Source organism: Dinoponera quadriceps, unplaced genomic scaffold, assembly GCF_001313825.1.
Source record: "Dinoponera quadriceps isolate SergipeBrazil2010 unplaced genomic scaffold, ASM131382v1 scaffold9, whole genome shotgun sequence".
Classification (NCBI taxonomy): Eukaryota; Metazoa; Arthropoda; class Insecta; order Hymenoptera; family Formicidae; genus Dinoponera; species Dinoponera quadriceps.
This window is the reverse complement of record NW_014554295.1, coordinates 914,609-927,259: the sequence shown is the minus strand read 5'-3', so window position 1 is coordinate 927,259 and position 12,651 is coordinate 914,609. Positions and strand designations below refer to the sequence as shown.

General features: G+C 41.4%; 1 protein-coding gene across 2 annotated transcripts; it reads right to left on the bottom strand.

Annotated features, from left to right (window-relative positions):
- Positions 1-449: 449 nt before the first annotated feature.
- Positions 450-11,186, bottom strand: LOC106743927 (protein quiver). 2 transcript variants are annotated; one of them, XM_014618274.1, is made up of 6 exons: positions 10,696-11,186; positions 9,919-10,034; positions 8,627-8,769; positions 6,266-6,313; positions 4,820-4,966; positions 450-3,814 (listed from the first exon to the last, which is right to left on the bottom strand). In XM_014618274.1, the coding sequence occupies exons 3-6, from the start codon at positions 8,649-8,651 to the stop codon at positions 3,558-3,560; spliced, it is 477 nt and encodes a 158-aa protein (XP_014473760.1). In that variant the 5' UTR covers positions 8,652-8,769; positions 9,919-10,034; positions 10,696-11,186; the 3' UTR covers positions 450-3,557. The 2 variants fall into 2 exon arrangements, with proteins under 2 accessions (XP_014473760.1, XP_014473751.1); XM_014618265.1 differs by lacking the exon at positions 9,919-10,034.
- Positions 11,187-12,651: the final 1,465 nt, after the last annotated feature.

Sequence of the window (12,651 nt, the reverse complement as noted above, 5' to 3'; positions counted from 1 at the left end):
GAGGATCCTCGGAACTCAGAGTTTCTCGTCGAGTTTAAGTGACGTTGTCGTGCGTTTAATAATAAATCAAATGAAGAACGGAAACCGCGAACGCTGTTCGCTTTCGACCAGTGACTCCGTGTGATTGGGATACTCGTTCACACGGAAGAATAATAACGACAGAGTCATGCAGTGACATGCAAGGTGTTGTTGCACGGTCATTCGAAAGTCGAGCGACGAAACTGTCCGAAACTGTTCGGGGATTCGCGCGAGCAAAATTGCGGTCAACACGCGAGACGAACGCGTCGAAAATAATATTGTGAATTACTAGTTTAGGATATTTTCCTCCGGCTAATTGCGTAAAACTTTGTACCGAAGGGATAATTTCCCGTATAATAAAATAATCATAATAATAGGTATTTTATATCGTTAGTGAAAAGTTTACCCGTGAGACATTCTCAAAATCAACGTACACGATAAAGGAATCTTTATTAGACACGAGAGGGATTTGGATCCGCGATAAACGTGAGATCTTTCCGCGACGACTTTCCGCAAACCGTACAGCCTCGTGAACGCTACAATCCATGCACTCCACTTCATTTTCTTCTACGTGTGACTTGATATCTCTTCTAAGTGCCTGGAAACTCCGTCACTATGGTGGTCTACGCTCTCAAATGTGCGCGCGCGTTTCCAGAAGATCTTTTTCACGATCTTTACCTTGTCAGGGAGATTTTGCGATTCGGTTTCCTAATTCATCGAATCCCTCGAAAGACTTACTTCCCTCTAAAAAGTCTAATGGTCCTTGGAGTCCCACAGCCCTCTGATTCCGTGATCTTCGGATTCTTGAACCGCTTAGCTTCTCGAACTCTCTTACATATCGTGCATATGTTATCTTATTGAGCTTTACAAGTTTAGAACTTTTGGAACTCGTTCTTTCAAGCACCTTTAAGCACTACGATATATTTCCAGTCCCAAAATTTGAAATTCCTCTCGGATACTTCTGAGTGGTACTATTGGAATTCGAATATTCTCACCCTTCGATTTCGTCTACCTTCACGATCTACAAGTACTCTAAGATATTTTTTTTTCTTAACAAAATAGTTACATTTATCTGGGATTTGTCTGTTTCGGAAAACACGCGCACACGTGGTTCAGACAATTCCCGGGGTCTCGAGGTCATCCTCGCTGCTCGTCGGCCGGTTCTCACTGTATTTGACGGTGCTGTCTGTTGGATGTACATGCTGCAACCCATGCCTTCTAAGGTAGGACGTTTCTCTATCGTACAAGCTCGCCTTCTATCGTGGTCTCGATTGCCTCCCGTCTTTTCGAGCATGACGATGTCTCGTTGGAATGGCGAGCGGGCAAAGTGTCTACGAGGAAGTTGTACCGAAGAAAAGTGAAAAGACCGAATGAAAAAAGAGTGCATAGGTGACGAATCACAGGCTCTATCATAAAGGAGGGAGAAAAGGTTCAGAGAGAAAAAGAGAAAGAGAGAGAGAGAGAGAGAGAGAGAGAGAGTCGTGATCGGGTGGAATCGAGGAAGCGTTTTGTTAAATCAATTGGATTGCGCAATTAATGTACGCCGACCGTCGCTCTAATATCTTCAACAACACAGCATAATTACTTGAAGACTGTGGTTGAAAGCCATTGTGTGAAATTATGCGTTTTACTATAAACACAATTGCAAAGTGCCTTATATTACACACACATTAAGCGACGTATATAAATACAAAAATATGACTTCCCGAGATTTACAAAGCTCCAATAAAGAAAAATTATTATTATTTTTATTCAATATTTCTGATATCGTGTAAAGCTTGAATTACGTTTAAGAATAATTTGTTACTTTTGAATACTTTTATATAAGAAGAAATATGTTCTCAAAATATTACATATCATTACAAAACAGAATTTCCGCGATTGTAGCAACTTTCATAAAACTCGACTTGAAAATTGAAACACTTCTGAAAATCATCGTGTGAGATTTCTTTCTCAGATCGTAATTCTCATTATTCGTCACGCGCACGGTCGGACATCATATCTCGCGCAATTCACTGTGCTTCTCAACAGACCCTCGCGTTGAACGAAACTCGACCAGTCGCGTCGAACATTGTCGCATTAGAGTGAGAGAAACGACGTAGGTGCACCGTTGTGAGAAAAAAAACCCGAAAGATAGAGTATCCACATTGTTTTTCCTCTCTCTGTCGTAATATCAGGGTAAAATGGTTAAACCATCATCGATATTCCCAGACGACAGTCGAGTACATGCAACGACAACGCCGAGGAAGGAGCTCAATTCCGGCGAAGTCCTAGATTTGTAATTTCGCATATTTTCACTTGTTAAGATAATTTTTATCAGTCCGAATCTATAATTTAATAATTCAAATTTCTTGACGACCAAATATAAGAAGCGGTATAAGCGACATGGAATTCAGTAAGAAGATATTGCGGAATTACATAATCTCGTTATCAAATTCTTATCACAATATATTGTGTTTTAAACAATTTTTATAAAAGTAGATAGAAAATATTCCTCGGTGGAATTGTTGTATTAAATCGTTTCATTACCAGTGCGGCTCAGAGCCGCACTTGTCATTATTCGAGTAATAATCGATGTATCCAATGTTTCATTTGGTACGTAGACATTTTGTTTTGGTATTCAGTGAAATTCCTTCCTCAGGGTTTATGTCACGAATGCATTGCAACGATGGCCAGCCGTGCTTGCTCAAAGAGCAACTAATAGAGAACTCGGGCTCGGCGCCGAGATCGTCAGAGAAATCGACTGGACAGTCGGAATGATTTCTACACGAGAAACGCCTACGTAACTCTCGATGCTGTCTAAGGCCAGTGATCGGAACGAACGACGCACACAGACTGAGCGATTCTCGCGACGGAGGACGAGAAGACCGAATCTCGTCCATCAATCGTGCAAATGTTATCGCGACGATTTCAACCCTTATCGAAAATCTCTAAACGAGAGAGTGGGTTCTGCGCCTAACGATATTCATTAACGATTCAATTCATGAAATCTCCGGCTTTTTGAATACGTCAGAAGTATAACTGACAATTCAATGTTATCTCACGATTTAAAACTAATATAATAAGAAAGGGAACTATCGCCTTCCGTAGCGCGCAATAATGAGACCCCTTATACAAGAATAAACGAACGATCACTACTTCGTATAGAGCTCTCTACTAATCCGTCTATCTTTCTTACCCAACAGCCGATATATGCCGAACTAGTCTCAGCGTTCGCATTCTCTAAGATATGCAACTTCGATAAAATATCTGTGTCGTACAAATATATTTCTCTTCTACGCGATCCAGCAACACGCGCGCATCGCGAAATCAATGATAACAATGTAATGACAGATCGATCGTCCCTGAATACTTTCATAGTTCGGACTTTCGACCGTTCCTCTCATTAACCTCTCTCTAAGGAGGGAATCTAGCCCCTCCGGGGATCGAAGCCAGCTCGATCGTTCGTTCCGACGAGTGGTCGTGTTGTCGACTCGCTAGAATCTCTACGAAGGATATGATTGGACGCCACTGCGATGGGTGGATCGAGTTAATTGGTGTTATACGACGTGATCATTGCAACGTTCTACAAAGCAAGCTGAGGCTCCTAAGACGGCCGAGCGTAGAACAAGGATGGTCGACAGGATCAGCAGGAGTACGGGATTCGAGCGCGAGGTCGGGGGTACACGATTGCACATATCCTCCTCACAGAAGCACATGTGACCAGTGCCGGTACTTTCCATCATGCACACGTGGTCCACCATGAATAAGTTTATTTGTAGTTGCGATGTGCAGGTCCTCCTCACGCTTTCGTACGCTATAAGCAAAGAGGAACGATAAGCAGCAACTAAATTCCCGCGTCTCGAAAAATAATAAACATTTTATACAGTTGTATCCATAATTTATATTCTATAGAGTGGAGAGAGAAATACCGGGGCTATATATTGAGAAAAAGAAGAATCAGTTGTGAAAAAGATATCAATCGCTGATAAGCAATTATATCTTATAAATTTGGAATATTCATTGATTTTTAATTTTTTCTTTCTTCAAAAATATTTAATACTTAGTAAATTATTATTAATTATTAATTATATTCGATGGCGCTCACAGACTTGTCGTTGAGGGGAATTTTGTTTCTAAGTAGTATGACTCAACGGTGTGTCAGATGAACGTTTTATTTCTAAGTGGTCAAACAATGGATCGAATAAACGTACCATGTTACTACGTTATCACCTTACTACGTTACTATTTAGCAATGAGGAATAAAAATCTCCCTGATCTTACGGTGAGTTATATTTGAAGAAATAAAAATTCCTGCCGAAGAAATTTGAAGGCAATTCAAGTGAGATATGTATTAATAAATCCACATACCGGAACAGTACGACCAGTCAAGTTTGGTAATAAAAATTGATAACATCTAATTAAAATAATTATTAGCACAAGCATTAATTGAATTTAAAAATATTGTAAATATAATTGATCTTAAGGAAGAAAATATAACTATAATAACTATAACTATAACTATATATAAATATAAATATAAGATTAACAGAATTTTGATTTAACGGAAGATTGAAATTTACCGTCCCATTTCGATTCTATAATAAACCTAAAATTGAATTAAAAAACCTAAAATTGCGTTTGTTATAATAATTGACCGATAATTATTTGCTATTGCCATCGACCAAGACGTTCGGATCGTCGAATTTTTTTAACTTTTTACGTTAAAATTAAATTTTGTTTATATGATATGATACTTCATAGGGATTTTTGCGTGATATTCTTCCCAATGTTATTTTCTCACAACACCAACGACACTCACGTGATTTTGCGTTGCGGACCATTTTAACGCAACATCCGTTACAGGTCATTAGAGGTGGTTGATCCCTAGGTAGCGCCGTATAGTTGAACGGATCCTTGCATCTGAGGTCCGTCCATGAGTCGCATTCGTAGCAGTAAACGGAACGAGCTGTGAAAGTAGACACATTTTCAAGGACCGTGCATCTCGCCTCTATCGCACTCGGAAAAGAATGTATACGAAGTCGGGGTCGCCTCGAAGTCATCGATTCGCATCGACAACGCGGCTGTCTCTCGTCAATGCAAAATATTTTCTTCTGCCAAATTTCGATCCACTTTTATTACTCGTCACGAGTTCCGCGTTTGGTGCTAAATGTGGCTCTTCGGTGTCCCATTCACGACAAGCACATTTGTGAAATGTGATAATTGTTGAATGTGCGTGTGATGTTAAGACCAAATCTCTATTACTTTTCTAACGAGACGGTCACGTTTAACGCCAAAAAGTCGGTTCGTTTCGAGATAACAAGGTATCAAGATAACAAGCTGTCGCTAAAAAAGACGACTCGGAGCAAATTCGAGGTGGTTAATTGCGTTTGCCGGTGCAAAGCTTGTTCAACTCGGGGAAATCATTTAATCAACTCGACGCCGGTAAAGGCGCGATTGTATCATTCAAAGATGGGTACCCAGAGATCTTCGCCGATACATCGTTTTCCGAGTGCACATCTTTCATGTAAGGTCTTTCGCATCGATGGGCGCCCGCGCGCGCGTGAGCTCTAGAAAGAAATATCAAGCACCGTTTGTTTTTCACGGCACAATAGAGAACTGCCGAGTGTCTCGGCGTCGTGGTCGTGCTCGATGAGACTGGACGAGAATAAGGCTGAATTGCGTCGACTGCTGAGAGGAAATTTCAATGTTTCATGATTCATCGAGAACGATTCGATATCGCGGACACCGTTGGAATAACTGAAAGGCGAACAGCGTCGATAGAGCTGCTATTGTGCTCGAGTTAGACGGCAAATGAGGCCGTTTGATAACGAATTAGAACAGATCGTATTGTGAATAACACTTTTTGTTAAAAAACTTTATGTATTGAAAAAACGCAAAGATTTCAGACGAGACGAGTAAACTTCGCAACCGACGTTTAAACCGCGTCTATCGCTCGAGTTTGTGGAAGAAATTCCCGGATCCCGGTCTTCTCTTGCGAATTCCTTTCGGCAAGAACGAATTCCGGCGCTCTCTCCTCGTCCAGTTCGGAGCTCGGGCGATCTCCGGGGCCGGGGCATGTTCTCTCCCGGCGCGGAAAACGCTCTGCGACCGTGGCAACCCCGTGGTGCGAGTTCTCTGATTCCGTGAGAGAGTCACTTGGCCGCGGACGCGCTTCATCGAGCCTCGTCATCGAGTGTCCCTAGCGAACGAGTCCGACGACACGGCACGGGCACACCGAGGAGAGTAAGCTGGCTTAATCACTCACTCTGGCACTCCGCATGACAGACGTTGGCAACCGCGAGTACAATTGCCGCTGAAAACGAAAGATCGGTTATTGCTTCAGGCGGTGCGTCGTACTGAAAAATCGCGGGTTTACTAGCCTAGATTACGCCGAGAGAAAAAGAGAGAGAGAGAGAGAGAGAAAGGGAGAGAGTGGACAGAAAGCGACGGTACTACTGACAAAAACACCGCTAATCGTCGCGCTATTGTTACGTCCGGCTACGGATGCTGCGACTATCACTACTACGGACCGCTACTGTCCTTTCTACGGCGCGGCTCTAGCGTATCCCGAGATATTTATGACTTCCGGGATCGCTGGGTAGTTGCGCTAGCTAGGCTAATCGTTATCACTCGGCCGTGGGCTTCGTGCGGCAGACACGTCCGCGTTTGTCGAAACGAGCTTTGCCTCGCCTCGAACCTGCTCTCGCCTCCTTTGTAGGTTGTCAAGGGCCGCGATAGTAAAATATTTTATTAAAGGATGACCGAGGGTGAAGTAGGGGCTGTGAAGGACGGCGTATGTGACATGTACATTGAGAAAATATAGAATATATAACGTACGCGTGTGCGAGCGAATTGCCACTTCTGTTTGAAAATAACGCGCGTAACGCGACCTTTATTTAGAATAAAGCGTAGGCAGCGATTCGACTCCTCCTTTTTTTTTTTTAGAGAGAGAGATTTTCTACAATTTGTCTCGCTATTTCTTGACTTCATTAGACGCGAGAGCGGGAAAGGGCAAAGGATTAATAGCTTATACACGGTATCAAAGTTATGTAAATATTAGGGAGATTTGCACCATGTGTACGTGCATGATACCCATTGCGCAGCGAAGAACACCACTTGACGTTTATAAACGAGTCGCAAAGCGCGGGGATCGCGGAGCGCTGAATAAATGACGCGTTGCATCACATGATACTGTAGATAACTAGATCGATCTTTCGTGTTTGCATGAAGTATTTTGGCGATTATTATGCGGCGGAGGATCCGTGGGTATAGTCGAGGGACTACCTGAGGCTCTCCGGCGAACACGTGGGGTATCAAATATAGAAGAAAAGTACACTTAAAGAGAATATACGGGTGGCAAAGAGTAGAGGATATGCATGCGAAGTAGAGCGCGTTGTTTTGCTTCTACGATGGTTGTAGTATCTACTTAACGAAATCGTCGTGATTACGTGGTTACGTGCCACATTTCACAGGGTGTTTGTGCAAACCGAAAGGAACCTGGAGATGTCTGGCGCACTTTTCTGGAAATAAACCTGCGCACTTGATCGAATCTAAAGGATTTGTTTTCCCGATATAACTTGAAAGATCGCCAATGTGGAAAATGTAAACGTTTCTAACGAGATTTGAAATCATGAATTTATAAAAAAAGAACATACCAGCTTTCTACGTTTTTCGATTTTTATTTGAGCATTTTATCGCTGTTTAAGACATGTCGTTAAACACAAGTTAATTAGATCATTAGTTCCATCGAGGGATATACTCGTTCCCCTCGCGTGATCCCTTAGATTTCTTCAAGCGCGAGTTTTGTCCATGGATCTTACGTACGTACGTGTCCACGTACCTAGCAGCACGGAGGCAGCGGCCGTACGCGCCTTGAATGATCTAACACGTAATAACACCTACGATCTAGACTCATAGGAAGAGACTCATAGTGATTGCAGATAAAACCGTCCTAATTTCAACAGCTGGACCGCCTAGGATCATACCGATCATCCGAGCGCCTAAACAACCGCGAGTCGTACTTTGCCCCTTCAAATCTACGTTCAAAGGGAAGAACGCTACGATAGCTGAGACACCTCGTGTGACTTCTTGTGTGTCATTTGACCGTGCTTGACGTGCACGTTGAACATACCTTGATACAGGTGATAACGCAACATTTACACTTCTACCTCAAAAATTTTCTTCACGATCGTTAATTTCGATTTTGTCAACTGCTCGATACATATTACACCTGCCGCTGGAACAACAGCAATGTCGTTCGATTCATTTTTCGAAGCGAAGCGGGAGAAATAAGTGCTCAAATACCTTCGCGGGCATGTTTGGTCTTTACAGAGACGAGTGGCATTGATTAATCGAATTTTCAGAAATCAATTGCATCGTCGGCTTTCGCGTAAATAGGACACACGCGCTGTATTTCGAATATACGGTATTTTTCCCTCGTTCCTAGTTCCAAGCAGTGGGTGTAGATCGATTGTGTTCTCTAATTTCAAAGCGCAGGGACTGAATGTCGAATGTGCGTTTTCGACGTTCGCGAATAAGAAAACTATTTCGACTCGGCGATGTTACCTTCTCAACGTACACAGAAGAGCCTTACGAGATTAAGTGGCAAGGACGCACGCACACTCACCCACTATCAAGTGATTCGTCCACATGCTGACGGGGAAATCTCCTTGCACTCGTCTAGCTTCGCGTCATGTCGAGACTTCTTCGAGCAACAAGCGGTGCGCGATTCAGCGCGGGTCTGGCTCGTTTGTATACTCCGAGCGACACCTAAAATTACAAATCAGTCGTCAAATCAAATTTAAGACAGACGGTCGGATGAAGATGCGTCGGACTAACATCTTGTGTCGCAATGTGTACTGTCTGTAATGAAAACTTTTCATCGATTTTATTTTAATCCGTTCAGAGAAATATTATAAAAATCTCAAAGTCGACGTTAAAATTATAATTAGAATAATTATTCAATTTTTTTTTTAATTTCTCGTTTCGTTACATTTTTATATTCGACTCACTGTAATATTATAATTAATATAACCTTGATAAATATAATTAATAATAGATTTTTCATTTTAATTGCTTTTCGTTCTGCAATTGTTAGAAATAATATATTTAATTTAATTTATTACTATTATTTTATTTAATAACTTTTATGTATCTCTTTTTATTTTATATTCTTTGCATTTGTTAAAAAAAAGAACTTTCATTCATACTGGTTAAACTCTCAGTAGATGTTAAGTAAAGGCCGGTTTATTAGCTAGTTTATAATTAATATTCTCTGAACAGTTATTGGAAGATTATCGACTTCAGGTCATCGGAGTCATTTACGTCATCGTTCCAGTTTTACACGCCGATCTTTTTAAAAAATTATCATAACGTGAATACGTAATTTGAAGCATGAGATAATAACGCTAGATGAAATAATAACGCACTAAATCGTTTAACTACTCGCAGAGCCTTGCATTATGAATTTCCGTCTTAAAATTAAGAGATTGATTATGGTGTTAAATGATGTTAACTTCACATTGTTAACTAAAATAAATTGGCAACTGCAGCGTTCTAATTGTATGCTTAGTAGAAATGCTCGGTACAAATTATAGAAAGACGCGAATTAAGAAAGTTCAGATAACAAAATTTCAATTTGTATATAATAAAAAGTTGTACAGATTCAATTTTTGAAAACGAAGAAATTAAAAATATTCCTTTTACCTTTTCTATACCTTCTCATGTCGAGTTTTTTCTAGCAGAATTAAATAATATAAATAATATAATTCTTCCGAAAGAAAATTGAAATGTGTTAATCTCTTTCTATCGTATATACTGAGATAATTTAACTGCATCGCGTAATCACTTCGTTCAAGAGCAGATATTGGAAACGCCATTTGTTTTGAATTGTTTCGAGAATTTTAAATTCAATCTCACCAATTAAATTTCATGCAAATTGCTCCAGCCCTTCATGCACACAGCGTGTATATTAGGAGATGCGATAGATTTTCTTTTTTTTTTAATTTTGTACGCGCGCACGATATGTGGAATATCTGTAAAAATGTATGGTATCTCTTTAAATACATTGTGTATATATGCTATTTTTAATAAATCTCAGTGTCCCGTATTTGATGATACAACCAGAGAGTTAACGATTCTACGTGAAAAAAATTAGTCTAAGTACAGAATCATTACCTCCTTGATTACACCGCCAGTTATAGGACACCGTGTATAATTCGCTTATCGCGCGTCGTATGCGTCATAGCAACTTTTTTATTCCTTACCGTATCAATGGCGATAAGCAATTAAAGATCATGCCATTTCACAATATACGTAAAATTCTTCACTCAACATCTTCTCGTTATTTCACATGATTTCGGGGGATATTTGTAAGAACATAAAGAAATATTTTTTTAAGGGGAACGTTTTCACCCCGAGAGAATCGCGTAAGAGCACCACCGGAAGTTAACTCGACACGTCCATTTTTCCTATATTTGCGCGAAGTTTCGAATTGCCCCCCTCCTTTTTTTTAAATTACACGTCGCCGAACACACTTTCCACTCGGTCGGTTAGCCGCATTCGGCGCTAAGCATAACGATCTGAATGTGGGCCAAGGCTGCACGAAATCAGAAGTACGTTACGCGTACCCCCGTAAACCAGGCTGTAAAGCGCGCTTAAACGCATTCGTAAACCTAAATACAAATTCGCACATACTTCTTCCGTTTCGCACCACTTTTCTATTCGGAACAGTTAATTCTCCCTGTCTCTCTTTCCCTCCCTCTCTCTCCTCCTCCCCTCTCTCTCTCTCTCTCCCTCTCTCTCCAGTGGTAAAACCGACGAAGTCCTCTTTTCGAAGTCTCGGTACACGAGGCTCGCCTATTTCCCTCTATCAGCCGTCGTCATCGTTCGTGTATCGTCCCGCGATTTCAGATTCGATTGTTGACCCTGCAGCGTGAGAGTTCCGCACACCCCTCTGCGCCTACACCCTTTTCGTGCACGAGCAAGCTGGCGCAGGTCTGTCCGTCCGTCTGTTTATCTGTCGACGTGCCCTCGTCGTCGTCGTCGTCGACGTCGTCGTCGTCGTCGCCGTCGGTGCGTAGCAATGCGATCGGTGATGCGGACGAGAAGAGACGCGTGCGAAAACGAGGGCACGAATGCAGCACGATGCAGTTTCGCGAGACGCCACGATGCGACTACGCGGCCGCCGCGGCTACTGTACGCTGTAAAAGCGACGGCGTACAAGCGCTTTTACGGAACTGACGCGCGCGAGAACGCGACCGCGCCGAACGAAGCGCGGATTCAGGTCGATCAATATGTCGCGGAGTCGCTAGTCCGTGCCACGTGCTCACGTTGCGGTAACTATACCGACGCAGCAAGCCGTTGCACGACCGGGCTTTTCACACCGATAGCAGTAGCTATTCAACGCGTCGAAGCTCACGAGAGGCAGAAGTAATCGCGAAAAGCTTAATCAATCGTACGGTTAACGAAGGGGGAAATGTATGGATCAATTTTACGCAGGAAGGAAAGAAAGGTAAGGAGCGGACCGGTCTATTATGAAGGGGAAGCGCATGCGCACCTCGCCGTTGATTTCCTGCGAAGTTTGAAAGACGGAGAAACGAGAACGCGGAATTGTCACTCGGAAAATGGGAATTCCCAACTGGACGTTGGGGATTTATCAACCCTCGGCACATCATCAGGGCCCTTCGGACCTAGTGCTGATTTTTTAATTTCTCCTTCGAGTTCTGACTTTCTACTTATGAAGATTCATATTTTAAGATCTTTATTCTCTCTTGGAAATATTCCAAGGTCCAGAGAGAAATATGTCTAATTTTTTAAACAGAATAAATTCTTCAATTTAATTAATGCTGCGATTATACACAGAAAGATATTGTTCTAAATATTTAGCTTAAGAATGAAATAAAACCATGCAAGAAAATAAATTGTTTTAAATACATATTCCGTCTTTCAAATATAATAATGAAATATAATAGTTACGTGGCGTGTTGTGATATATATTTACAAGAAATTGTTATAAAATATACATTGCATAATTGAAACCCTTCAAATATTGTTGTTTGCAGAATAACATTCTATAGGGTTAAATATCTGCAAACAACTCCATTAAATATAGAACAATATTTGATTGCACTTCAGATACTGTGAAAAATAAAATGATTCACTAATTGTGCTGTTACGTCCTGGAAGAGGATATACGTAACAAACATCGCGTACTCGCGAGGCCTAAACATACTAGCAGGTCTGCAGATCAGGTTAAGGTCTGGAGAGGCCCATTTATTCCGATCGCAGAACGTACGTAAGATGAATCCTTTATTTAAGTCAAAAAACTTAATCTCTTTACTTGGGATAGGACCATATAAGAGTGTTGAAAGGGGAATTCTGATTGAAGTAATTGAAAGGAAATGAATAAGCGTTTTAATCATACTAGCGAGTAGGTTAACCATACGGTTAATTCCTCGCCAATTGAGAGAAATATGATTCGTTTTTTGTCAATTACGTGGCATTGAGTCCAATTGTGAAGCGAGCTAGTCGACGCTCGTACTATTAAGGTTTCAAGTTTCGCTCACTCTGCGTCGTTTTTTAAACGACAAACTACAACACTAATCCCGCAGGTGAAACGCGTTGAAATGAAAGAGATGTCTTGAAAAAATA

Bases quoted from the DNA above. Each gene is read 5' to 3' on its own strand.
- LOC106743927 (XM_014618274.1), bottom strand. From the start codon at position 8,651: ATGTGGACGAATCACTTGATAGTGG. The intron at 6,314-8,626 runs GTGAGTGTGCGT...TTTCGTTTTCAG, and splicing joins GACGAATCACTTGATAGTGG to CGGCAATTGTACTCGCGGTT. The intron at 4,967-6,265 runs GTGAGTGATTAA...CTACTTTCACAG, and splicing joins CTGTCATGCGGAGTGCCAGA to CTCGTTCCGTTTACTGCTAC.